At 42.9% G+C, this 25,801-nt stretch overlaps 3 protein-coding genes and 2 pseudogenes across 4 annotated transcripts; 3 read left to right on the forward strand and 2 right to left on the reverse strand.

Annotated features, from left to right (window-relative positions):
- The first annotated feature begins 4,099 nt into the window (after positions 1-4,099).
- On the forward strand, positions 4,100-8,428 carry LOC104456815 (annotated as a pseudogene).
- Positions 6,054-6,128, forward strand: LOC120289122 (annotated as a pseudogene).
- A 1,159-nt stretch (positions 8,429-9,587) lies between the features above and the next one.
- Positions 9,588-10,666, forward strand: LOC104440761. Its single transcript, XM_010053728.3, has one exon. The coding sequence runs from the start codon at positions 9,653-9,655 to the stop codon at positions 10,451-10,453; it is 801 nt and encodes a 266-aa protein (XP_010052030.1). The 5' UTR covers positions 9,588-9,652; the 3' UTR covers positions 10,454-10,666.
- Positions 10,667-11,100: 434 nt separating this feature from the next.
- Positions 11,101-16,455, reverse strand: LOC104440753 (mannan endo-1,4-beta-mannosidase 2). Of its 2 annotated transcripts, XM_039313160.1 has the most exons (7): positions 16,104-16,455; positions 15,729-16,029; positions 14,779-15,465; positions 13,619-13,816; positions 12,958-13,080; positions 12,117-12,328; positions 11,388-12,016 (listed from the first exon to the last, which is right to left on the reverse strand). In XM_039313160.1, exons 3-7 carry the CDS (start codon positions 15,145-15,147, stop codon positions 11,611-11,613), a joined length of 1,308 nt encoding a protein of 435 aa, XP_039169094.1. In that variant the 5' UTR covers positions 15,148-15,465; positions 15,729-16,029; positions 16,104-16,455; the 3' UTR covers positions 11,388-11,610. The 2 variants fall into 2 exon arrangements, with proteins under 2 accessions (XP_010052017.1, XP_039169094.1); XM_010053715.3 differs by lacking the exons at positions 15,729-16,029; positions 16,104-16,455 and having other exon boundaries at positions 11,101-12,016; positions 14,779-15,704.
- Positions 16,456-19,483: 3,028 nt separating this feature from the next.
- Positions 19,484-20,408, reverse strand: LOC104440769. Its single transcript, XM_039307384.1, has one exon. It carries the CDS (start codon positions 20,095-20,097, stop codon positions 19,579-19,581), a length of 519 nt encoding a protein of 172 aa, XP_039163318.1. The 5' UTR covers positions 20,098-20,408; the 3' UTR covers positions 19,484-19,578.
- Positions 20,409-25,801: the final 5,393 nt, after the last annotated feature.

Consider the following 25,801-nt stretch of genomic DNA (forward strand, 5'->3'; position numbering starts at 1 on the left):
TTCAGTGTTTTACTTGTGACGTCAATGAAGTGGGAAAAAGATACTATAAGTGCTATAATTTTTTTATTACATTGCTTTAGTGTGCAGGCTTAAATCACTTGAGTGTCACTTTTTTTCAGACGGTAGCTTCATATCATCGTCAGTTTGGGACGTTAGAAATTCAACGTGATCATATTTTATAAACTTTTCTAGCCGACATGGCTTGTCGGCACTCCAAGTCAGCATTAATAGCCTTAGATGATGTCATTAAACATTTTTTTTTCCAAATATAAATCCTAATTTGGACAAATCAAGCAATTGCTCCATTCGTCAAACCCTAATTCAAACAAATTAAGTAATTTTCCCAAATTCTTCAAAACCCCCAAAATTCTTCAAGCCCTAATTTGAAAGGCAATTTGGCCGGAATATAGAGAGCACAATTTAGCCAACACACGGCCATCCTTGGTGTTGTCGAGCATGAAGCAGGCCCACTCCGACAACGCTCGTCCGGGGACATGAACCAATGGCAAAAATTGAGCTCATGAGGACACCAATTGGGGGCCATGAGGCCAAAAACCTAAGAGGCGAAGTCCAAGTTGTTGGAGTCAAGGACGGTGTCAATCCAGCCATGGTAGGGAGAGGAAGTGGGATTATCGCCGAAGTCGAAAAGCTTGCGGATAAGAGAAGGAAAGGAGAGGGACAAGAAGCGATAGAGAGATTTGTCTATTTTGAGAGAGAGAGAGAGATTCAATTTAAAGAGGATACGACGCGGTTTAAGTATAGAAATATCACGTCATAATCCACGTTGGACTAATTTTTATTTATTTATTATTTTTAAAGAACCAAGTGTGAATTAACATTTAATTGTAAAAATGTAAAACTTCTCATTGGAATTCATTGTCGGGAGTATTTAGGTGATCGTATTTTTGCAATTTGGCTCTTAAGTGATATGATGAAAAGTTTTAGCACCAAAACAAGTGTCATATGAAAGTCATGGCGTTATTAATGTACTTTTCTCCAAAGAAGTTTCTTGAAAACACTCTCCAAGGTTAAAATCTAAAGGAATTGAACAATAAACTGACAACAGACAAATGTTACATATAGTGACTTGCTGTAATATCACTAAACTAGAAATATCCATGCCTCTGTTGGTGTCTGAGTCTCTACATATGCAGAGATGATCTCCACATTAACTGAATTCATTTGCTATTACACGCGGAATTTATAAAATACTTGAACCAAACCAAGAAGAGCAAGAAACATACACGAATGAAACAAAGCAAAGTGAAAACTGATGTTGGCTGGCAGTATCACCTACAAGGAGGGTAAGTAGGCGATTGCAAGAAAACTCAACAAAATATTATAGAATTAAACTACAAGCTAAACCAAGTGAGACATAGTATAGATATATGCACAAACTAGTTATATCAAACAATGTAACGTGGTGCTTCTATCGGGCAATAAGTAAATATGAGTAGGGAGATAGAGAATAATGCACTTAGAGCTTATAGTGGTTTGGCTTGGTGTAAGCTTATATCCACATTAACGACATGCTGGTTAGAATCCATGAAAAATCTTCGTGAAGTTATAGTAGTAAGTAGTAAATGATGTTTATATTCAAACATTTCTCCATGAAACCAGTGTTGCTTATATCCAAGTTAATAGATCTCACTATCTTACACCCAAGCACAAGCTCTCACACTGCCAACACATCTCAATAAATTACAATATGAGGCTCTTAAACGGTAATGTAAAGAATGTAAAAGCTCTATCAAAATTTGGAATTATGAACTCTCCATCTCTTATTCTTTTTTGACGTCTTGATTTCCTTTCATACTCCTCGCCATCCAAACTTCTCGTTGGACAATCTTGAAGAGGATCAATCTCCAAACTAGTCATTGGACAATTATTGAGAAGATCAATTAGCAGTTGAAGTTGATTAATTAAAATTCCCGTAGATTTGGTTGTCCATCCAATCAAATCTTGGTTCCAAAAAATGGAGCGCTTTAGCTATGAAAAATATCTTGCCCTCGGGATGATTGTTAATCAACACAAAGACATCTCAGGTGATTTAATATTTCACATAGATAATCTTTGTTAAGCAATATATTCTAAATTAGGAATTCATATTAGATTACAAGATATCAAGAAATGAAATAAAATATCTTAAGACAATAATCTTGAAGTTTGTGATAAGATTGTTGTCATTAGGGATGTCAAAAAGCGAACCGAAAAATTCGATTTTTTTTTTCAATTCGGTTCTCATTAAAAATTGAAACATTTTTAACTGGTTCGATTAACCAAACAAAATCGATAAAATCTAAAAAATTTTCCTTTTTTATTTTTTTGAAAATTGTTTCTTTTTCTTTTTCTTCTTATTCATTGGACGGCTGTCAGCCACAGTGGCGGTCGACGATCGGCCAAAGGTGAGCTCGAGCCTCACCACAAGCCGATGAGGTCGAGCTCGCTTGACGCTAGCAAGCTCGAGCCCCACCGAGATCCAACCACCTAAGCGGGGCTCGAGCCTTGTCAAAGGTCACCAAATGTTGGCGAGGCTCTGGCGACCTCCGGTAAGGTTCGAGTCTCACCCAGCTCGGCCTCACCAAATTAGGCAAGGCTCAACCTCGCCAGAAGCCGGAGAGCTCAAGCCTTGCTAGGCTGTGGTGAGGCTCGAGCTTGCCTTTGGCCGGTCGCCAACAACCATCGTGGTCGGCAACCGGCCAATGAAGAAGAAGAAGAAAGAAAAAGAAAAAGAATAAAAAATAATTAAAAAGTCATTTTTTTAAACAAAAAGATCTATAGAAATGGGTGTATGTAGGAAAAAAACAAATACAAAAGTACAAATTGAAAAATCGAACTGGGATTTCGGTTTGGATCGGATTTGGTTCGGTTCAATAAATTTCCTTATTGGATTAGTTTGGTTCGGTTTTCCAAAAAAATCGAATCGAATCAAACCATTTACATCCCTAATTGTTAGAGGTAGTTTGAGTGTTTTGCTTATATTGATAGTTTTGGTTACATCTAGCTTTTAGTTTTATGATGATATCAAACTTTCACCTGACTTCTGCTTATATGTGGCTTTCATTGCAATTACTAATATCCACTCACCGTGTCGTTGATATCCGCACAGTACCTTATTAATATTCATGCAATACGCTATTTATATTCAGCTTCCACAATATTATGCTAATATCCATCTTATGTAGACCTTTGGTTATATCAATCCTTATACGAATATTCAACTCCACTCTAACTTCTATTTTTTGGTCCTTCCAAGTATATTAGCACTTGTGGCTCTACCTCACTATTCACCTATCCATGGTATCTTCAAGCTTCACCAAACTTTCCATTCTAGGCTTGTTCACCTTCTACTCAAGTAATTGAAGCTTATAGACAACTCTACATCCAATTCCTTGTTCATCATTGATATTATGGTGTACTCCTCATCTTTAGACAATCTTGTTAGGAGATCATTTCATAACAACCTATGCTTTTTTCACTTAATTACTAGGGGTGATCGGTTTCAAGGGGACAGTTTCAACCCTTAAATTGTAAATCACCCACTAAGGATCAGTTCCATAAAATGGAAATTAGGACCTACTCTAGAGAATTGGACTACTAGTCTAGTCCAGTTTTGGATGGATCCATGCAACTATTCTAAAATATTCCAAGAAACTCCTATTAAATTTAGGAAATTGTAAAATCCAATACCATCTCAACAGAAAAAAATACTAAAAAAAAAAAACAGAAAAAAATGCAGCACAACAAAGGCATCCGCACATTAACACTAGAGAGTAAAAAATGTCAAAGAATAACGAGCGGTAAACAACGAAGGAACCATCTCCTCAGAGGAAAGAGAGGAGGAAAGCAACACCTCAAAAAGCAATCGGGAAGGAGTAACAGCAACCCACGGCTTACGGGGGAGTGACATGATTAGGGCCCAGGGGGGCCATAAAAAACGAAACATTACAGCTTTTAAGAGCCTGGGCCGAACGGCAATCGCGAGACGAAGGCCCAAATCCCGAGGCCCAGGCCCAGGCCAGAAACAAAAGCCCGAGCTCAAGCCCGCGATCTGGAAATCCACTGGCGCCAACATCTTCCCTTCGTCACTTCCCGCCAGATGAACAACACCAAACTACATGCCAAGATCGCCACGGTGATCTATCTAGGGCCGGGCAAGTTACACGGCAGCAGCCTCCCCCAGCCGTGCTTCCACGAGGACGACGCTGGCAGGGCGAGCCCGCTGGTCCCTGTCCTCCCCGGTCGACCGGTGGCCTCAACTTCCAGCGCCTCCACCTCCAGGGCAGCGTCAAGAAGCTTCTATCCGAGGGCAAGATCTCAAAGCCTCGAAACTCCAGATTGATTCTAGGAGTTGACTTTTGGACAATACAAGTGGAATGGAATCTTGAACACGTGTTTTTGGCCTCCGTACAAGACTCTCTCTTCATTCCATGGATTCAAAATTTCCTATAGGAAACAAACTGGAGGATCTTCCACCTGTTTACATGGTGGTTCCAGAGCCGCATCTTCGTGGGTCGGGGCCTTAGAGAAGGTGTGGTCGATAATGTGAAGTACTCTCTATTTTGGCTACTTGTAATAGCCACCAAATTTTTATTCAGCTACTTCCTTCAAATTAAGCCCATGATCCAACCCACGAAACAGCTCCTGGAACTGCGAAATGTGAAATACGAATGGCACCAGTTCTTCGGCAACAGCAACAGGTTCGCAGTTGGGCTGTTGTGGCTCCCCGTGGTGCTTATTTATCTTATGGATCTGCAGATTTGGTACTCGATCTATTCGTCCTTTGTTGGAGCAGCAGTTGGGTTGTTAGATCACTTGGGTGAGATCCGAAATCTCGAGCAGTTGAGATTGCGGTTCCCGTTCTTTGCGAGCGCTGTTCAGTTTAATCTGATGCCTGAGGAGAAGCTTTTGCAAGGAAACGAGTTCGAGGATTTTCTTCACCGGCTTCTTCACCGGCTGAAGTTGAGGTATGGGCTTGGCAAGCCGTACCAGAAATTCGAATCTAATCAGATCGAAGCGCTGAGGTTCGCTTTGCTTTGGAATGAGATCATAACCATATATAGGGAAGAAGATATAATATCTGACCAGGAAGTTGAGCTCTTGGAGCTACCAAGGAGTAATTGGAGTGTTAGAGTTATTTCCTGGCCCTGTTTTCTTCTTTGCAATGAGCTGTTGCTTGCTTTGGGACAGGCCATGGAGCTAGTGGATGCTCCTGACTGGTTGCTCTGGTATAAGATCTGCAAGATTGAGTACAGGCGCTGTGCTGTGATCGAAGCATACGACAGTGTCAAGCACTTGCTGCTCAAAATTGTTGAAGTCAACTTGAAGGAGCATTCCATCCTCACTGCTTCGTTCCAATATATCGATCACTCCATTGAGGTTGAGAAATTTACGAAGCTTTTCAAGTTGTCTGTGTTGCCTAAGATTCATGACAAGTTATCTAGGTTGGTGTAGCTATTGAAAGATTCGGAGAAAGATCTGGACAAAATTGTGTACACTCTGCAGGCCCTCTATGAGATTGCTATTAAAGATTTTTTCACTGAGAGGCAGAACGATGAGCAGCTGGAGGAGGATGGCTTGGCTTCTGGCAATGGATTGCTTTTCGTGGATGCAGTTGCATTGCCCGACCCAAGTTATAAGAAGTTCTATAGGCAAGTTCGGGGCTTGCACACCATTCTCACTTCGAGGGACTCTATGCACAACGTTCCTTCAAATGTTGAGGCGAGACGGAGAATTTCCTTTTTCAGTAATTCGCTATTTATGAAAATTCCCCGTGCAGCCCAAGTGGAGAAAATGTTGGGTTTCAGCGTTCTGACTCCTTACTACAACGAAGTGGTAGTGTACAGCAAAGAACAGCTTCTCAAAAAGAACGAAGACGGAGTTTGCATTTTGTTTTATTTGAAGACTATATCCTGACGAGTGGAAGTATTTTATAGAGAGAATGCTCAGAGAAGGAAAGGTGGAGAAGGCCGATGGGGACGATGAAACAATGGTCAAGTTGAGAGATCTTAGGCTTTGGGCGTCATACAGAGGCCAGACACTTGCTCGAACAGTCAGAGGGATGTATTACTATCGAGCACTTAAGATGTTGGCCTTTCTTGATGCTGCATCGGAGGTGGAAATTCGGGAATTGGTAAAAAACCTGGACTCAGAGGAGCACGATGGCAGCAGGAACAGTTCTAGCGCAGAAGTGTACCCTTCTTTCCAAAGTTTTAGTCCTAGTATTAGTCCAGTCAATCTTTTGTCCGAAGACCATATATCCAGCACCGCTGTGATGAAATACACATACGTAGTCGCTTGCCAGATTTATGGGTCTCAAAAGGCAAACAAAGATAACCGTGCAGAGGAAATATTGAACCTGATGAAAGACAATGAAGCGCTCCGTGTAGCTTATGTGGATGAAGTCGCCATTGGAAGGGATGAAGAGGAATATTACTCTGTTCTGGTCAAGTACGATCGGCAACGCCAGAAGGAAGTAGAACTGTATAGGGTCCAATTGCTTGGTCCCTTGAAGCTTGGAGAGGGAAAACCGGAAAATCAGAACCATGCGCTCATTTTCACGCGTGGTGATGCTGTCCAAACTATCGATATGAACCAAGACAACTACTTGGAGGAGGCACTCAAGATGCAGAATCTGCTGGAAGAATTCATTACGGCCATCCAGATGTTTTCGACAGGTTTTGGTTCCTAAGCAGGGGCGGTATTAGCAAAGCATCCAGGGTGATCAACATCAGTGAGGATATTTTTGCTGGATTTATTGCACGTTGAGGGGAGGCAATGTCACACACCATGAGTACATACAAGTGGGTAAGGGAAGGGACGTTGGATTGAATCAGATATCGATGTTTGAAGCCAAGGTTGCTGGTGGCAGTGGTGAACAGGTCCTTAGCAGAGATGTCCATCGGTTGGGGCATCGGCTTGACTTCTTCCGGATGCTATCCTTCTTTTATACCACTGTCGGATTCTTCTTTAACACAATGGTGGTCGTCTTGACAGTCTGCATTTTTATGGGGCCGGCTCTATTTTTGCCTAAGTGGGCTTGAAGGTGCCGTTGCAAGCAGCAGCAGTGACAATAAAGCACTCGTTACACCAACTCGGTCTATTCACCGCACTCCCTATGATAATCGAGAATTCCCTTGAGCATGGATTTCTTGGAGCTATATGGGATTTCTGGACCGTGCAGCTCCAGTCGTCATCTGTTTTCTACACTTTTTCTATGGGAACTCGTGCCCACTACTTTGGCCGGACCATTCTTCATGGCGGTGCGAAATATCTTCCCACAGGACGTGGATTTGTCGTGGAGCACAAACGTTTCGTAGAGAACTACAGGCTCTATGCGCGTAGTCACTTTGTGAAGGCAATTGCACTTGGGCTAATACTCACAGTTTATGCATCACACAGCCCTACTGCGAAAAACGCCTTCACTTACATAGCCCTGACCATCTCAAGTTGGTTCCTTGTTGTTTCGTGGGTCATGTCTCCTTTTTCTGTTCAACCCTTTTGGTTTTGATTGGTTGAAGACGGTGCATGACTTTGACAATTTCATGAACTGGATATGGTTCCGCGGTGGAGCGTTTACTAAAGCTGAAGAGAGTTGGGAAGTCTGGTGGTATGAAGAGCAAGATCATCTAAGAACAACAGGTATTTGGGGAAAACTAGCAGAGGTAATCTTGGATCTCCGCTTCTTCTTTTTCCAGTATGGGGTTGTATACCAACTCGGAATCACAGCTGGAAGTAGAAGTATTGCCGTTTACTTTCTCTCCTGGATTTGCATTTTCGTAGCTTTTGGGGTCCATGTGCTTATATCACATGCCAGGGACAAGTACGCGGCAAGAGAACACATCTATTATTGACTTGTGCAGTTTATCGTCGTTACACTAGGAACACTTGTGTTGGTCGCATTGCTGAAGTTTACACAGTTTAAATTTATTGACATTTTTACCAGTTTGTTGGCATTTCTCCCACTGGATGGGGCCTCATATTGATAGCGCAGGTTCTTCGACCAATTCTGCAGCATACTAGGATCTGGGATAGTATTGTTTCTGTAGCTCGACTGTATGACATAACGTTTGGAGTAATTGTCATGGCTCCTGTAGCTGTGTTATCTTGGATGCCCGGGTCTATGCAGACACAGATCTTATTTAACCAAGCGTTTAGTCGAGGGCTCCGAATTTCTCAGATTGTCACCGCGAACAAACTGAAAGTTCACTTATGATTTCGAGGAGATTTTTTTGCCAGACATTTCAGAAAGACTGATTTGGCTTGCCTAATGATTTCTTCCAGTGTTTCTCTTGTTTAGTATGTGATTCATAAGGGATCCATTTATCTGTAGCCTGTGAGGAAAGGAGACGTAACTCTGTTGATAATGATGATCCACTGATTTCTTTTCGGTCCTTCCTGCTTTTAATTCCTTTTGACTGTCACTGGCTTGCCGGTGTCCTAGGATGAACTTTCACTTTTGGACTCGGTGCTCGAACTCTGGCTATAACTTATCAAGAAGAAATACTTTCCAAGCACCTAAGGCCAAACCAGGTGGGCAAGCAAAGCTTATTTAGTTTTTTTTTTTCCTTTTATTTTTATATGATGCCCATTGAAGTTTCTAGTTCTGGAATTGTAAATCCGCTGGAATGAGGGATTGGTAACTCAAACACGAGCTCGGAGATATTCTGATTATTGAATGAGCTAAGTCCTTGAACTAGTTGGGTTTTCGGTGGGTTGGGGTAAAGTGGCTTCTTGTTTGAGAATGTATGCTGTTTTCTGCTATTCTCAAGTTTTTCTGTTAGCTCAAACTTCTAAAAACATGAACCAGTGAAGGGTTTTCCTGCTATTTAAGAGTGAATTAATCCTAGCACAAACTTTGATATTGTCCACGACCAAGTGATTCCTTTTCCGTACCACATTCACTACATCCTTGGAATACGCGACACCATTTCCTCAGTTCTCTCTAGAAATGGTTCACACATTCTGTTAGCCAGTCAGCCACTTTCCTCTTGGTTGAAACACTGAACATCTTCCCCGCAAGGGGATGATAGCAAGTGAAAGATCAATAAAATAATTGCATCTTTGGCGTTGCCTTTAGCCGGTTCTTGACATCAATGGAATTGCTTGAGATAACGCTGGAGAGGTTGAAATCCACACGAACTGGACATATAAGTAGAGTTCGTAATTGGATCGCACATTAAACTAACAACAGCCAGAGGTTGCATAAAGAGAATTTGCTCTCGTATCGTTAAAGTAGAAATATCCGCGCCCTTGTTGGTATCTGAATCTCTGCATATGCTGCGTGGACCTGCACATCGACTGAATTCCTTTGCCATCACACGCAATAAGCTGTCGGAATTCAGACAATACCTGGAATGGAAAGCAAGGTGAAAACGTGAATGAAGAGGTTGAAAAAACAAAACTTTACATCTCAGGAAAAAAAAAAAAGCTCAGGCCCAAGCCCAAGCCCAAGACCAAGACCAAGCCCGCGATCTTGTAATCCATTTGGCGCCAACTCTTCCCGCCCTCGCTTCCCGCCAGGCGACCCCCGCGGCGGCCCCTCCTCCTCCTCTATAAACGAAACGCTCCGCCGCGCATCTCGTCATTTCTCGCAGCCACCGCCGCAGATCTCTCTCTCTCTCTCTCTCTCTCTCTACATACCAAGATCGCCATGGTGGTCCCTCTAGGCCCCGGCAAGTTCTACGGCAGCAGCCTCCCGCGGCCGCGCTTCCACAAGGACGGCGCCGACCGGGTCTGCCCGCCCGTCCCCGTCCTCGACCCGCTCCTCTCCTGGGCCAACGAGGCTCACTGGTCGATGGGCGGCCTCAGCTTCCAGCGCCTCCGCCTCCAGGGCCGCATCGAGGGCAGCATCCAGAAGCTCCGCGCCGAGCGGGAGAGGTCGGTCCGGGCCATGGCCAAGATCTCCAAGGCCAAATCCAAGGCTTCAGATCTCAAACCCTCGAAACCCCCGGTCGACGACGGCGGCAGGAAGAGGGCCGGTTCCGTCTCCCCGCCTCCGGCGCCTGTGGCGGCGAAGAGGAGGAGGTACGTGGCTTTGGTCGACGACAGCGAGGAAGAAGACGAGGAAGACGAGGCGGAGCGGAAGGGGGAGGAGAGCGAAGTTCGCGAGGAGAAGAAGAGGCCCGCGAGGAAGCTCTACGAGGAGTTCGATCGGGTGGCCAAGGAGAGCGAGAAGGCTAAGGGTAAGGGTTCCGATGCCGCTTCGCCGAGGACGCCGAGGACGCGGGCGAAGAGAGGCGGAGGCGGCATCGGTGATGAGGTGATGAGGGTGGTTGAGGACGTGAACAGAGAGGTCGTGGAGGAGGGCATTGGCAAGAAGAAAAAGATGCAGAAGAAGAGCGGCGGCGAGGGCGTGAAGAGGGTTTCTCCGAGATCGGCGAAGGGCGTGGAGACTAGTCCCGGCGGCGCGACTGCGATCAGAACTTCTCCGAGATTGGCCAAACGTGGATAGATTATGTGAATTTGTGCTCGTGTGATTTGATCTGTCTTTGCTGATGTTTGAGCCCGGTGTAATAGGATTTCTCTTATGTTTCTTGTTTTTCCCCTATTTTGGGTTTCTTAGTTTCTTGTTTTCATTTTTTTTTCCCCGTTTTAGGTTTTTAAGCAGCTTGATGACTAACCCATCTAAATAAAAGACTGTGGAAACAAGTTTCTTTGTGGATGCTGATCTGTAGTCTTACCTACTCTGCATTTAAGTTATGTGCTTAACCGGGTTTCTTCTTCAACTGATAATTCTAAATCATCAGTGAAGGATTACTGCGATGTGATTACGGCCGGCGAAAGGGATGTAGTTTCTACTGCAGAAATGATGAACTTGAATCCCCCACCTTAAACCTCGTCTGATTTAGAATCTGAGCAAGTGTCGCAACGCCCTCGTTTCGGCTCAGATCTATACCCTCGAGCTTATGTTCTGATGGGGACCCATAACTGCCAAGATGTTTTGCAGTTGGGGGTTTTGCAAGGGATCCTCAGATTATAACAAAGTATGAAAAGTTCTTTGCTTTTGCGACAAAATTTCTAAAACAGAAGTTGATTTTTTAAAGTTAAAATTTTAACTTCTGATTTCTTTTTTGGAATAAAAATTTGTTCCAAATCAAATTGCGTTACCAATCGGATTTTTATTTCAAACTTGTTTCGGGGAACAGAGAGATATAGAAATTTTATCGCGCCTGCGCCTTTAGTCTCTACCCTTAGGATACAGCATCGGCCACAACTCAGGATGATGCTGATCCACTTTGCCTATGAATTAGTCTAGCAGTTGGCAAAACATGCCTGAAGTTTCAGAACAATAGTTCAAGCCAGCTATTATCATTACCTTTGCACAAAACATATGAATTCAAACCTATCCCCGGAAAGGGTAGTCTCTTTATGCCAGACTTTGCTTCTTGGGTTGGGCGCCGGTTCTGTCATTCATGAACAGCTCAACATACCTACATTCTCTACCAGATCCTGTAGCTGATTGTGCTGTTTATATTCATATAGTTCACTTACTGTGAACCCCATAGCAAACAAGGAGAGCATGGAGCAATGCATCGACTTCACATTCTATAGGGACCCAAACCCATGTCATTCCCACTAGATGGATTTTGCTATGCTATTATGTTGTCTTCATTTGTCCTGCAGGCACAGTTCTCTCAAGCTTCCCTTCAGTTGGTTTAATCCACGAAGAGCAGCCAATCTGCATGAATGTTCTGTGATCAGTTGATATGTAGATGATCTTTGCCATGGAACAATCCCGAAATCGTCGTTGTATTCTTCCATCCCTCCGACAAAGAACTGCCACACAAAAGAACCTGCCCCTGCCCCGTTCTTCCTGGCAGATGCATAGATTTCGTCGAAGATTGTCTTGAAAAACCGATCCCGCTGAGATGGATGGAAGTTTGGGTTCTGGTTTGAGTATCCAAATTCAGTGAACATGACTGGCTTTTTCAGTTCCCTGTCGCCATCATCAATGTGGGAACGCACCCATTTTGAGACGAACTTTACTGACTCCTCGAATTCTATCTCATGAAACCTACCAAAAAGAGATGAAACCACATAACTTGCCACTTAATTTTCCATTTGAATGAAGATACAACTGTTCATTATTGAATTGATTCTGATGGAATTTGTACCAGTGGTCAGGGTAGATATGAGCTGAAGCGAAATCAATATTCGGGAGATTGGAATTATGAACAAAATCTGACCCGTAAAGGGCTGCCCAGTCTGCTGGGTTCACAGTTAAACTTTTGGGGTTTTTAGGACCATAAAATCCTTCAAGGCCTACGGTCAGTAGATGCTTCTTGTCAATTGATCTTACAAATGTTGACATTTCCTCTAACCAGTCCTGCAATTAAGATCATTAAATAAATGGATATCCTCCTAACAACCAGTAATTCAAGGAGTTTACAACAATACAGATCGCCCCAATGAAGCTATATAAGAAAAGAAAACCAAATGTTTGTATAGTTAGAAGATCCCAACCTCGAGCAATCATTTTGTCAACCTAAACTGGTCAGCTAAACCAAAACAAGCGTATATCCATAGTTCAAACATTTCTTTTAGTTGTTTAAGGTTATCATTAAATGTTATAGAGTATTAACAATATGGATTCAACTTGAAGCTTTTTTTTTTCCATCCAAAAATTCTAGAGGTTGGCAAATACAAGTAAAACAGATGCACCGCCAGCATCCCTTCAACATCTGCATAGTTCCAGCAAAACAGTGCACAACACCGTGATCCAGAAACACATACGTTGTAGCATTCGCACCAATGATGAATTTTGCACAAGTCCAATTACCATTATGCTGTTTATTGAATAAAACAAAGTACAATACTGTGATTAAGAACCTCTCATTTTGAAGTAGCATTCACCCCAATGAGAAATTTGCACCAGTCTAATTACCATTGCGCTGTCAATTGAAAAAGTGACGCTAGATGGTAGCAAAGAAAGGGCTTTTAAAGTGGGAGCCTTACCTGAAGGGTGTCCCCTGCAGGATCTGTCATACAACGGGGTTCGTTCATCAACTCCCATCCAAATATGGTTGGATCATCTCTATATTCGATGCCGGTAATGGTATTCTTCCTGGTTAACACAGCCTACAGAAAATAGAGACCTTCACTTTTGCTCCATAATTGCAAAACTACTATGCATGCAGTATCAAGGGCAGGGAAAAAGGGTTGTATCTAAAGCAACAGAAAGATGAGCCTGTCTTAATAGTAAATTAAGCACTGCAGACACACACCAAGCAAAAAACGTGGTGCTTAGTTTTTTTTTTTTCCTTTTTTTTGGGTGTGGATGGTGCTTAGTTTATTCAATCATACTAGCTACGATTTCTAGAAGCATTTATTGCTTAGAATAACCGTTCTCTATGTAAAACTCAACATCCACTAGCTTGACTTCAGTAAGAAAGGAATCAGAAAAGCCATATTCCTATTTATGTGTAAAATCCTGAAGTACTTTTTACTCTGACAAGTGGACTCTTCTATGCTGTCAGGGCAATTCCATAGATATCTTGCTTTTTCTCTGAAAAAAAAAATGCCATGGGATAGGAAAAACAGAACATCTTGATTATTCAGATAGAGGCAATCAAAGCATTCTTGTCAGATGAAGCAGAAATTACCAGCAAGTAACTACCTTGACATAATTTTTGTAGTACTGACGAATAGAAGGATCATAGAAAAAGGAATCATTGGACGAGCTCAATCCAATGCCTTCTTCCCACGCCCACTTGACATATTGAGTCTTTCCGCCAAATGCTTGCAAGTTATTAACTAAACTGAGAAGCAACCTGATTCCATGTTGATTTGCTTCTGCAATTACAAGATCCAAAGCCTGCCGCACAATGCCAACATTAAATCAGAAATCAATGGCAAGTACTAAAAACAGAATATAGCTGGACGGCTGCAATTAAAAAAATCTGAGAACCGAATCTTTCATGGAGTTAATTTAAAATTTATCTTTGCTATGCTGACCATTTTTGTATCAGCAATTTAGTAGTCATCGCACTGTTAAAGAGGTAGCTGTTTCCACCCATGAATAGAATTTTTCACCTTCAGGATATCTTAATTTAGATTGTTCCTCCAATGCATGTAGCATTCCACTAGAGATGATGTTATATGAAGTGACTCAAGCTGCAAAAAGCATACCACTGCAAATAATAATGGAAGTCTGCGATTTTAGTGCTGAAAACACGGCAATGGGTTTTGCCTCACTCAAGAAGATATTAAAGGGAAAGAAAACTACATAGAATTGGAATAGATATAGTAATTAATTTGGACTGTGCTTCTCTAAATAAAGACGATAACTCTCCAGAATTACTTTACTACTCTTCATGAGGGGAAAAGAATCACTTGAACAAGAGAATGCATTGGGTGCCATGGCTCATATTGGTGGATTTGCTTTATTCAAAAAGTCAATTTTAGATGTTAAGCAATCTCCATCGGTCCTCCAGTATGACCTCATGGATTACCTTCTCAGTCCTTAAGCTGCTAATCTTCTTCTTTCCCCTCGTTTGGGTAGCAAGCACCTTGACTGACATTTAATCTAGTTCACTCCAAACCATTTCACTTTATTTCTAAGACCTACTTACATAGAGTGCCATCAAAACTTAAAGCCTAAACATAACTGAAGAAGATCGCAGCAGCAAATAAAAAGGAATCCTGGATCTCACTGACATGTTAGCATTACAGATATTATAATGACTTGACGAATAGAATAATGGATAAGGAATTAAGAATAACCATGATTGTTTAATCAACGGATGCCAATCGGCACAATTTAAGAAATATTCTTACCTGAAACACTCCCTCATCAAACTGACCAGGGGCAATCTGGAGAGCATGATAAGTGTTATCATTGAAGGCCCAGGTCCTGCAAACCGTGAGACCCATCCGCGCACCAGCTTGCAGCACCGTCCTAACCCTAGGCCTGCTGTATTCGTCAACCGCCTGATCCATCAACCAGTAAGAATTCCACCCGTTCACGTAGAAAACTTTACCATCGACCACAAACTGTGTCCCATTTCTTCCCACGAAGTCCATCCTCTTCCCCACATAGAAATTGAGCCTGAAGTCACCAAAAGACAAGTAAATGAATGCCACGCAGGATGCAAACCCCACAATCGGGTAGAACAACCCATTCCTCGCAACAGTTCTTGATGTCATAGTGCTGGCAGCTTCAAGAAGATGTCGATCGATGCAGAATTTCACAAATTGGGAGGGTTTTGAGGTACCCTTTTGGCTCTACGTCAAGAAAGAGTCCGAATCATGAACAGCCAAAGGAGATTTCCACCTGCCAAGACTGAAAATTTGACGGTACGTGGACAAGAAGCCAATTTCAGGAGACCAAGATCCCTTTCGGCACTGAATTCCCCACAAAGGCGACGCTTGGACGATAGAAAACGCCGCGACGGGGCTGAAGATCACGTCGGATGGGCGCTTATAACGGCCCAATTTGAGGACTTCCTGAGAATGCCGAGGAGTCTGAAATGAGGAGAAGCCAGAATTCAGTAGCGTGAAGTCAAGACTCACGCTCCTCACATTTCCCGTCACTCCTCGCTGCGAGAGAGGGGGAGAGAGATCGCATGAACCGGTTTTCGTGTAGGACAATTTTATAGGGGAAGTGGGTAAAAGGTGTTCTATGCAAGGAACTACTGAATGGACAGAAAAGGAAAGTGAAAGACAGCACATCGAACAGAGCCAACGCGTAGAGAGAGAGAGAGAGAGAGGGAGAGAGAGAGGTTCACTTTTGATTCAAGAACCGTCAGAGAGACTCAGTAGAGAGAGAAACAAGGAGATGGGAGGTTGCTGGGGAAACAAGTATGGTGGCGCGTTATCTTCAAGCCCTTCTCCGGTTAATTGAGATGATGGATCTGGAGCACCTGTTTCTACACCTCTTTCCCCTTCTCTCTTTTTGCTTGAGTTACAATGTTTTGGACTGACCGAAGCAGCCGAAGGCTGTTGTCGTTCAACAGCGTCGGACCGTGGATGGGGGGGGAGCATTTGGGGCCATGGTCATGGGTGGATGTGGACCTCTCGTTCTCCTCTCTTACCAAATCAAAAGCAACAAATTAGCCATTAAATCCAGAAAGAAAAACCAGGCCAAAGAAAGGATACTGTACCTCTTTTCCTTATCGCACTGAGATTTTGGTTCTGGTGTGACGCAAGCCAAGGCGAAAGTAACTGCTGGCCGTGGCCTTTTTTGCTCTTCCGCTGGTGGTTTCGCTCTGGTGCTATTGACAGAGCTAAATCGCCAAGATGGTTTCGCGTGATGACCAAGATCTCACAATTTTTCCTTTTCCAGAGTCTGATTCCCACAGTCCAATTCAATCTTCTCTTTTTTCCTCTTTCTGCACTCTTTTTCCACTCGACGTGTTCTGCATTCCCGGATTTACTTTCTGGGGTGACATTTTCTTTGTGGGTTTCTTCTGGAAACCAGCCCTGAATTTCCTGGAAAATTTCCTGGACCACACGCTATGCGCTGCGCGTAATTAAGCGGGCTTAGCTCTTAGCAGCATAAATTCGTCGGCATTCAAATTAATTCGATGCTAGAGATGCTACATTTCAAAGAAAAGCAGCTCAATGATGAGCGCTCCCAGCCCCACCAAAAAACAAAATGGAAAGCAGCTTGATACCATGTACCGACAGCCAATCAAGCCGCAGGTCTTGGGAAGAAAATTCACGTATTTTGCCGGCTCGGGCAAGAGAAACAAAACAAAAAAGAAGGCGGAAAAGGAGCACTGTTTCCATCGCTGTGAAAAGGGATGTTAACCACACAAAGACCAGCAGTCATCGTCAGTCAGTCGCTCCCCTGGATTAGCAACGACCGGACATTTGCCATCCATCCTCCTTCACCAGTCTTTGACGGCTAATCTAGTCAATATCTTAAATGGATCGCACGTTAATTTATTTGTGAATTACTTAAACCTCTAACCCGCTAACTACTCCAACTTAACGGCCTGATTATCATCATCATCATCATCATTTTTTTTAATTACATGTGAGTTCGTTTAGTTTGAATGACTTTAGCATAGCTTCAGAAATCCGAGTTTTGGGGCTAGATTTAGATTTCCCTTTGACAATTCATATTTTGTATCGTTCAGATTAAACAGTAAATTATGGTGAAGAACAAATAGAGGACTTCCAAAGTTAAATGAATTTTTACAATTTTGCAAATTTTCTATTTTTCTTCGTCTTTTAACATGTGGAGGGTGATTAGTGATTTTCGTTCTGTTGTGGATTTCAATTATGCGCAATGACTCAATTGCTCTATTGGGGGGAATGGTCATGCCTATAAAGTGAATTTTTTCCGTAATCTCATGATAAGTAGCATCAAGAAAACAATCATAAAGAGGATGATAAATAGTTTTTGCTCTCAATCATGAATTATGATTGTAGGCAAGGACTCGATTGCTCCAATGGCGAGGATGGTCATGCCTACAAAGTGATTTTTTTTTTCCGTAATCTAATAATAGGTTGCATCAAGAAGATAATCATAATCAATAAAAATTGCAAATAATGGGTTGAAAAAGCGCTTCCCTTTTTTTCTTTCTTGACCAACAACAACAAACATGTTATTGGTTGGTGTTAAAACAGATGAAGCAACAGATCCAGTTACAAAAGGTAATCATGAACAAAATGATATAATTATGTATCGTAAGTCTTATTAGAAGGTGTCAGGGGACACTAGTTAAGCTTATTGAATTTGATAAAAGCAAATTCAACGTATTTTATATATTGAAAAAGAATGCACTTCTAAAAAATTGACATGTTTTAAATGAAGGCGATAATCTCCATAAACAATGTTGGTGCACTATAAAATTTGGAATCTTATGTAAGTTCATTTTACCGAGAGGGATATATATATACATATATACACACATATATATATATATATATATATATATATATGTATATAAAATTCATTTTTAGCAAAATAAATCCTAAGTATGGTTGATTATATTATTTTATTAGATGAATCTCACATGAAATCTATAAAAATCGATGACTTTAGTTACCCGTTATTTTATAGGCACGGTCCATGTATATCTGCATATGTCAACGCCACGCCTTGAAGCCTGCAGGAGTTTGGTCACCAAATATGCATCTGCAGAGGGAGAGATTTTGGTGGTGCGATCGCTTTTATTCCTTTTGCCAGAATTCTGTTTAGTATGACATGATTCCTAGCGTTTTCATTTGGGATTTCTGAGATCGATAACGTCTTCTCCAAGTCAATATTTTAACCACGGCATGCAAATGTCGGCACCCGACAGGCTTTTCCCAAGAACAGAGCCACTACATTCGCTGTCCTTGTGCAAGACAAGAGTATCAGATCCGATATCCAAGTAGAAGCAAAGAATCAAACGGGTGAGCTGACTTTTCCATTAATATAAGCTTTGCCACGTTCCTAAGCTAAGTATACGAGTTCCACACCAGGCAAAGAATGCCAGCCATGCTGCCGAAAGAAGTAACATCAGTTGCCAGCACATGTTAATCGGCGCTGATTTAGTATCGCTGAGTTAATTTTCTTTCATTTTTAGGATGTGAATTTCTAGATAAGTTCGACTGATAGAATTTTCGCTTGGTTACGCTATGGTAGTTTTTGTATCTTCCCCTATTCATGACGCACCCGATTGATCACCGTAAGAAATGACATGTTAAACAATCTCATTGCAATAGATGAAGTTAATCACCTACAGAAACTATATCACTCTGTAATTGTGTTGGACCTCGCTGAGAAGTGATTCCATACCACAAGGCGTCAAGCCAACCTAAAGCACCTTTCTTTTTTCACCTGTCAAAAACGTGGATGCCGCGCATAAGCTTTCTATGGAGCATGGCACCGTTCTAGGTGCGAGTTGCTGACCTGAAAATTTTCCATTGCCCTGCCTTAACATTGACTTTACCTTGTTCAGAGAGAAATCAATCATCCAAAAGACCAACTCAGGACCTTCAGATTCTATTGGTGAGCTACTCCTTTTGCAGTATCTATCCTCTCTGTGCACTGTCTTTGAACTTCTACTGACCAAACTCATTCCCCAAAACATGAATAAAAAGTGAGGACTCACTGGTATGCATCCCATATGCGAACAATGCAGAAGTGAACACAGAACTCGGAAAGCCGTCTGGTTTTCGCTAAAATTGGTGACTGGGGCACAAGAGACGACAATGAACAACTCCTCTGCAGCTTCACTGGCCAGGTTGTATGAAATGGGAAACGAAGACAACAATTTTGGAAACATAATGATTCGAGTACACACCAGAGAAACATCATCAAGATACAGCATTCAGCAAAGTAAGATCATGATAGTGGCAAGAATTTACAAGAGCTAGCCAATCAAAAGTTACAGAGAGTCCGTCCCTCGCTTCCGAGCATACCCATTTCAAGAACCTCCCCCACCCCAAAAGAAAGAAAAAGAAATTCAAGAACAAGAACTCGTCACAAAGAAGACCCACCCCACACACACCCCCCAACCAAAAATAAAAAAGTGAACTTTCCCAATTTTTTCTCACCAAGAACCCCCAAATCCCTAATCTCTTCCCAAGAAAATGAAAAATTTGCCGACCTGAATCTGTCACAAATCGAATTCTATGCCGTCAGTCACCCTCAGCGTTCCTCTTGACGAGGGCGAAGTACCCAACAACAGCACAAACCGCGGCCACGACATTCCCTTCCTTGAGCAGAACCTTGCCCACCATCCCAACGATCTCCTTCGTCATTTTGCTCCCTTCGTGGACCAGCGTCCTCTTGGGCTTCCCGAAGAAGGCCAGCAGCACCACGACCGTGATCCACGTCACCAGCGTCGCCGGGATGGCGACGGCGAGGGCAGCGACCATGGAGAGGACCCCGAAGACGGCGCCGAGGAGCACCGACGCGTAGAGCGCGGGCCACCCGGACGACGGGTGCTGGTTGGCCTGCGACTGGTACCAGGCGAGGATGGACTTGAGGGAGTTCCAAGTGGAGGACAGGAGGACGGCGTACACGAGCACGAAGAGGCACGCCCACGTCCGCCGCTTGCTCATGATCCTGAGGATCAGAGGGTACGTGGACGGCGCCGCCACCGCCGCAGCCGCCGAGGCGGGGGACGCCGGCGGCTCTTCTTCCCTGTCGGCCATGGCGAGAAGAGGCCCCGACAAGAACGGCCGGAGGGAAAAAAGAAGAAGAGGGGTTCGATCTCGACGACGATTCTGCAGGTGGGCTGCTTCTCTTCTGGGCGTTCGGTGAATCTAGGCTGTTGGGTTCTTTCGGGGGAGGAGGTTTTCTTGATCCGCCGCGACTGCTTTCGCCCTTTATGCTGTCGTTCTTTCTGCGTTCTGCGCCTGCGTGGTCTCTGAGACGATGCTCGAAGCAGATATGGTGTAAGAAAGAGGGAGAGGCGGGGTGGGGTGGGGCCCACGCGCCTCCGGAGGCGCGTGGCCAGGGCTTCCCCAGCTTAGTCAATTTGGAATTGACTTGGGTATGATGGGGAATTCGGGTTCAGTGAACAGATTCTATAATCAGTCGGTCATTAATAAAATTCACCACATTTTCAAGTTAGATTGCTTTTTTGAGAATTTCACGGGACCAATTGGAGGGTTACAACCGGGCAGATTCCTTGGAAGTAGCCAATCGCCATCTTTTTCGACATAAAAATAAAATAAAAACAAACCATATGCCTAATTATGTCGCAAACCGGATGAGCAAATCGCATTGGCACCAAATTTTATCAGGTCCATCATGTGTATAAGAAGTGATGTAGATTTTCTTCCAAACAAGATTTTATTCGCAGTTCCATAATTTTATCGTATGTAGATTTTCTTCCAAACAAGATTTACTCATTTATTGAAGAACTTACTAGTTTAACGTCAACACAAGCTTGCTTTTCTAATAGTAAGAAGAATTACGTGCCAAAGCAAAGAGGAAAATTGTATTTTCTAAAATATTTTCTAGTTTAGTGTCGACACAAGCTTGCTTTTCTATAGTTGACAAAACATGGGGCTAAATTCTCAATAATTGCCAAGAAAAAAGGTACCTTAGAAGTTTCACGGACTCCTAAATTATTTTCTCAATTTAGATAATCAATTCGAAAACGTTTTACCAAATTATATATATATATATATATATATATATATTTATATATATGAAATCGACAATCAATTTTATATATGAAATCGACAATCAATTTCAGGTGCTTCGGGGAAGATGAAGAATGATGATATGAAATCGACAATCAATTTGTCTTTTTTTTTTTTTTTTTTCTTTGGAGGAACCGAACTTGCACGGCCCAAACAGTCGCGCTGTAAATTCCTAGCTGACACTTAAACAGGAGGACCCACCACCCCTGAGTCACACTTAATATGCCTAGCGCCTCCCCTGGGATGATACCCAAATTTGTTCATCCTTCTTTAATTTCAAAATTTTATTATCGATTTAATTTCTTTTACATTGGTTGCAAATGTAACAATGAATTTGATGCTTCTCAACATAATTCTCCCATTGATATAATTCTTTGGGTTGATGAACAATTCTTTATTACATTGGCCAAACACCAACATCATTCAAAATTGAAACTGTTGGGAGCAATTTCATCGCTATGCTCTCACGAGTCACAATCACTTGAGGAAACTCTTAAAATCTCCCGTTCGAACAAAAAAAGAAAAAAAAAAGATCATGATCCACAGTCAATATACTTCATGCTTATACAAATGAAAAAGTCACATTAGATTAAAAATGAGGGATGTGATAGGGCAAAAAAAAATTGTTTCTACATACAAGGGTTGCTCGTGGTTTTGGCCCAATATCATTGGTATGAACTTCAACGTGTTTGCCCATCATTTCACTTAAAATGGCATTTGTTAAGGAGTAGCCCGGCATTTCTAAAACCAAACGGTATAACAAATACCTAAAGGAAAGGATAATAAAAAGCTGTCTTGTGAATATCTTCTTTAGTTAGATCTGTTTTTGTATTCTAAGCATCTGTCCATGAAGGTTAATAGCTCATTGTCAACTTCATTATCAAATATTCATTCTGCCACAGGCCTGGGGTATTCATTTTTCGGATTTGCTTTGTGTGAATCCCTAAAGTTGATACGCATGAACTTTTTCGTTCTTTTTTATAACTGATATAAGGTCAGAGATCCAATCAACGTAGTCTGGCAATCTGCAATTCGAATAAAGTGAGCCTTGAACAGGGATTAAAACAATACGAGTGCGATAACTTTTGTATGTCATTCATTTGAATATCATCACATTGGTATAATATTTATCATTTGAGTGTCCTTTCCGATAAATCGTTCTACATGGATTTTTTCACTTAATCTTTCACTCCGATTTGGAGTTTTTAAAAATAAACGGAAGTCTATTGTGGAAGTGAGAACAATCTAAACACAATTTGAAGCATACTAATAATACAAACTAGTCATTCCAGCTCCATCATCAATCACCAAAAAAGAATAGCCACAGTAAAGGGCTCGCAACCAAATGAGTGTCAATTGAAGAATGAGACCTTTCCATCTACCAGCATCTGATCCCCAATTCCGCGAATTTCAGGAACAAAAAGAGGGTTGTGCTTGAATCTGGAATGAGGCGCGGCTGAGAGACGTGGATGGAGAAGGTTCTGGGTATCCTCTTTTCATCGCCCACTACAGCGAAACGACGAAAAGAATTGAGTATGTGGTATTTTCTGGTTCGACTTTTTACAGGTGAAGGTACGGTCGGAGAAGCAAGAAAAGAACAGGGACTGCAGGACGAATTGGCTTCCGAGTGAGAGCGAACAACGACGACGATTCGCCCGGAGCCGAATCGGAGACGGTGCTGCAACAGGGAAAGCGACAAGAAATTCATGTTGGACTTCACGGCCCACAATAGTAAAAGTATTGACTTATATCTTGATTTTATTCCTAAAACCGAGAGCCGCTACTCTTGCTTCGGCTCTCAATTGTGAATTTGGTGAGATGATACTTCGAATTGGGATTACGGTTCTCAAAAATGAAAATTGAATTTCGCTCAATGTCATTTAGCCTCCCGATTGATGACTTTAGCTTGTCAACACGCTACTTCGGATGGTTTGTCGTAAATTAATGCCACCTTCGGTGAGAAAAATCGCCGATGACACTTGATGGATTTTAAATTTATTGCCAAATGAGAGAAAAAAAGTTATGATCCTTAAGTGAGTACTATACATACAAAAATTATGACACTCCTGCTGTTCTTATCCCGTCTTGAACTAACTCCCTTATATCATTAGGACTCACTTTCTATTATCTGGACTGACATTCTTCGTGGGAGTTGTTTAACAGGCCTTGCTTCAGGTAAGGTTGGCAGTTTGTGCTCGACCAAGCCTCAATCTAGTCCTGGCATGTCTTTGTGTATTCCCATACAAAGCAATCTTTGAACCTTTGAAGGATTTCAACTTAATTCTTTGGCCATCGATGGCTCTTTATCAGTTTCCAGATTTACTTCGACCAGAGGATCGCCGGATACAATCATTTCCTCTGTTCAGACCCCTTCTTTGGCCAATTCCTCCTCGTAGTCCTTTACGAAGGTCTGGGTGTCCGGTAAGTTCTTTTTGGCCGCGAAAGTGGCTGCCCTTGGAATGGTATCCTGGACTTCTTTCATGCGAAGTGTCGACCCATCTAAGTCACTCACCACTGGGGGGTCTTTGGACTCTGCTGCCCATTCACTCAAAGCATAAGCGGTGGTGAGAAGGGGTTTGCAACCAGGTCAGTTCACACAGGTTCACCCAGGGATCGATTCGATCCCCAGGTAAAAAATTTGGGAATCAGCCTTGACTGACCCAATTCCCCACCTTGAACAAGTTGATTCTACCTAAGGTTGGTTTTCATTAGAACCGGTTTCAAGACTGGTTTTCGGGTAGGGCTGGCTTAAAATCAAATCCTAGAAGTCTTTTATCTTTTATGTCGTATTCAAATAAAAACAAGAGATCCAGCTGCTCATCCTCGAATTTTTTCCATGGTGGCATTTTTAACAAAGCATGGAAATTAGAAGCCGGCGGCTGTGTTGTTCTCTGGAAATCGAAAAGACCAAAGCTAGCCTAATACCATCGATTCATTAATAAGCAACACAAATGACTTGCTAAAAAGGTTAGACACCACAATCTGATTGCATATTTCACCCGGAAATTCCTCATGAATGTGCATATATATGCAACATTAGCTCCGAGTGAGTATAAAGTGTAACATCCCGGGTCTCCACTGTATACATATTGTCCACTTTGAACATTAAGTCTTCATGATTTTATTTCTCTCGGGGCAGCCCATACTACCCCAAGAAAACGCGTATGTACAGTTAGAGAGACTATGACGGCCCGAGCGGCAGTCCTCGGACGTGCACAAGGAAGGGGTCCCTCTCTTGTCCCACATCGCTTAGGGATGAAGTCATTGGCTAACTTATAAGACTTGGGTCCTTCTAACTGTACATACGCATTTTCTTAGGATAGTATGGGCTGCCCCGAGAGAAACAAAATCGTGAGGACTTAGTGTCCAAAGCGGATAATATGTATACAGTGGAGACCCGGGATGTTACAAGTGGTATCAGAGCTGACTCTTGACCACGTGGCGAGGACGCTCTTTTGTTAAGAGGTGGAGAGTGTGATGGTTCAAGTGGCGGTCCTCAGACGTGCGCAAGGAATGGGTCCCTCTCTTGTTCCACATCGCCTAGGGAGGAAGTCATGGGCTAACTTATAAGACTTGGGTCATTCTAATTGTACATACGCGTTTTCTTGGGGTAGTATCGGCTGCCCCGAGAGAAACAAAACTATGAGGACTTAGTGTCCAAAGCGGACAATATGTGTACAGTGGACGAGGTCAAGAGTCAGAATAGCATTCTTGTTGTGGCCCCACATGCAGTCGTGAGTCGACTCTGATACCACTTGTAATATCCCGGGTCTTCACTGTACATATATTGTTTGATTTGGACAATAAGTCCTCACGGTTTTGTTCCTCTCGGGGCAGCCCATACCACCCTAAGAAAATGTATATGTACAGCTAGAGGGACCCAAGCCTTATAAGTTAGCCTATGACTCTTTCCCTAAGTGATGTGGGACAAGAGAAGAGAGGGACCCATTCCTTGCGCACGTTCGAGGACTGCCGCGGGCCGTCACATTCTTCACTTCTTAACAGAACAGCGTCCTCACTGTCGCCCCACACGAGGTCGCCGCCGTGGGCCGTCACATTCTCCACCTCTTAACAGAACAGCGTCCTCGCTGTGGCCCCACATGAGGTCGGGAGTCAGAACAACATTCTTGCTGTGGCCCCACATGTAGTTGGGAGTCAGTCAGAACAGCATTCTTGCTGTGGCCCCACATGCAGTTGGGAGTCAGCTCTGATAACACTTGTAACATCCCAGGTCTCCACTGTACACATATTGTCTGCTTTGGATACTAAGTCCTCACGGTTTTGTTCCTCTCGGGCAGCCCATACTACCCCATGAAAACGCGTATGTACAGTTAGAGGAACCCGAGCCTTATAAGCTAGCTTAGGATTCCCTCCCTAGGTGATGTGGGACAAGAGAGGGACCCCTTCCTTGCACACGTCCGAGGACTGCCGCTCGGGCCGTCACACTCTCCACCTCTTAACAGAAGAGCGTCCTCGTTGTGGCCCCACACGAGGTCGGGAGTCAGAACATCATTCTTGCTATGGCCCCATGCGCGGTTGGGAGTCAACTTTGATAACACTTGTAACATCCCGGGTCTCCACTGTACACATATTGTCCACTTTGGACACTAAGTCCTCATGGTTTTGTTCCTCTCGGGGTAGCCCGTACTACCCCAAGAAAACACGTATATACAGTTAGAGGAACCCAAGCCTTATAAGCTAGCCC

This window comes from Eucalyptus grandis, chromosome 1 (assembly GCF_016545825.1).
Source record: "Eucalyptus grandis isolate ANBG69807.140 chromosome 1, ASM1654582v1, whole genome shotgun sequence".
NCBI lineage: Eukaryota > Viridiplantae > Streptophyta > Magnoliopsida > Myrtales > Myrtaceae > Eucalyptus > Eucalyptus grandis.

Bases quoted from the DNA above. Each gene is read 5' to 3' on its own strand.
- LOC104440753 (XM_010053715.3), bottom strand. From the start codon at position 15,147: ATGACATCAAGAACTGTTGCGAGGAATGGGTTGTTCTACCCGATTGTG. The intron at 13,081-13,618 runs GTAGTTACTTGC...TATTTTCTGTAG, and splicing joins ACTACAAAAATTATGTCAAG to GCTGTGTTAACCAGGAAGAA. The intron at 12,017-12,116 runs GTACAAATTCCA...TCTTTTTGGTAG, and splicing joins CATATCTACCCTGACCACTG to GTTTCATGAGATAGAATTCG.
- LOC104440769 (XM_039307384.1), bottom strand. From the start codon at position 20,097: ATGGCCGACAGGGAAGAAGAGCCGCCGGCGTCCCCCGCCTCGGCGGCT.
- LOC104440761 (XM_010053728.3), top strand. From the start codon at position 9,653: ATGGTGGTCCCTCTAGGCCCCGGCAAGTTCTACGGCAGCAGCCTCCCG.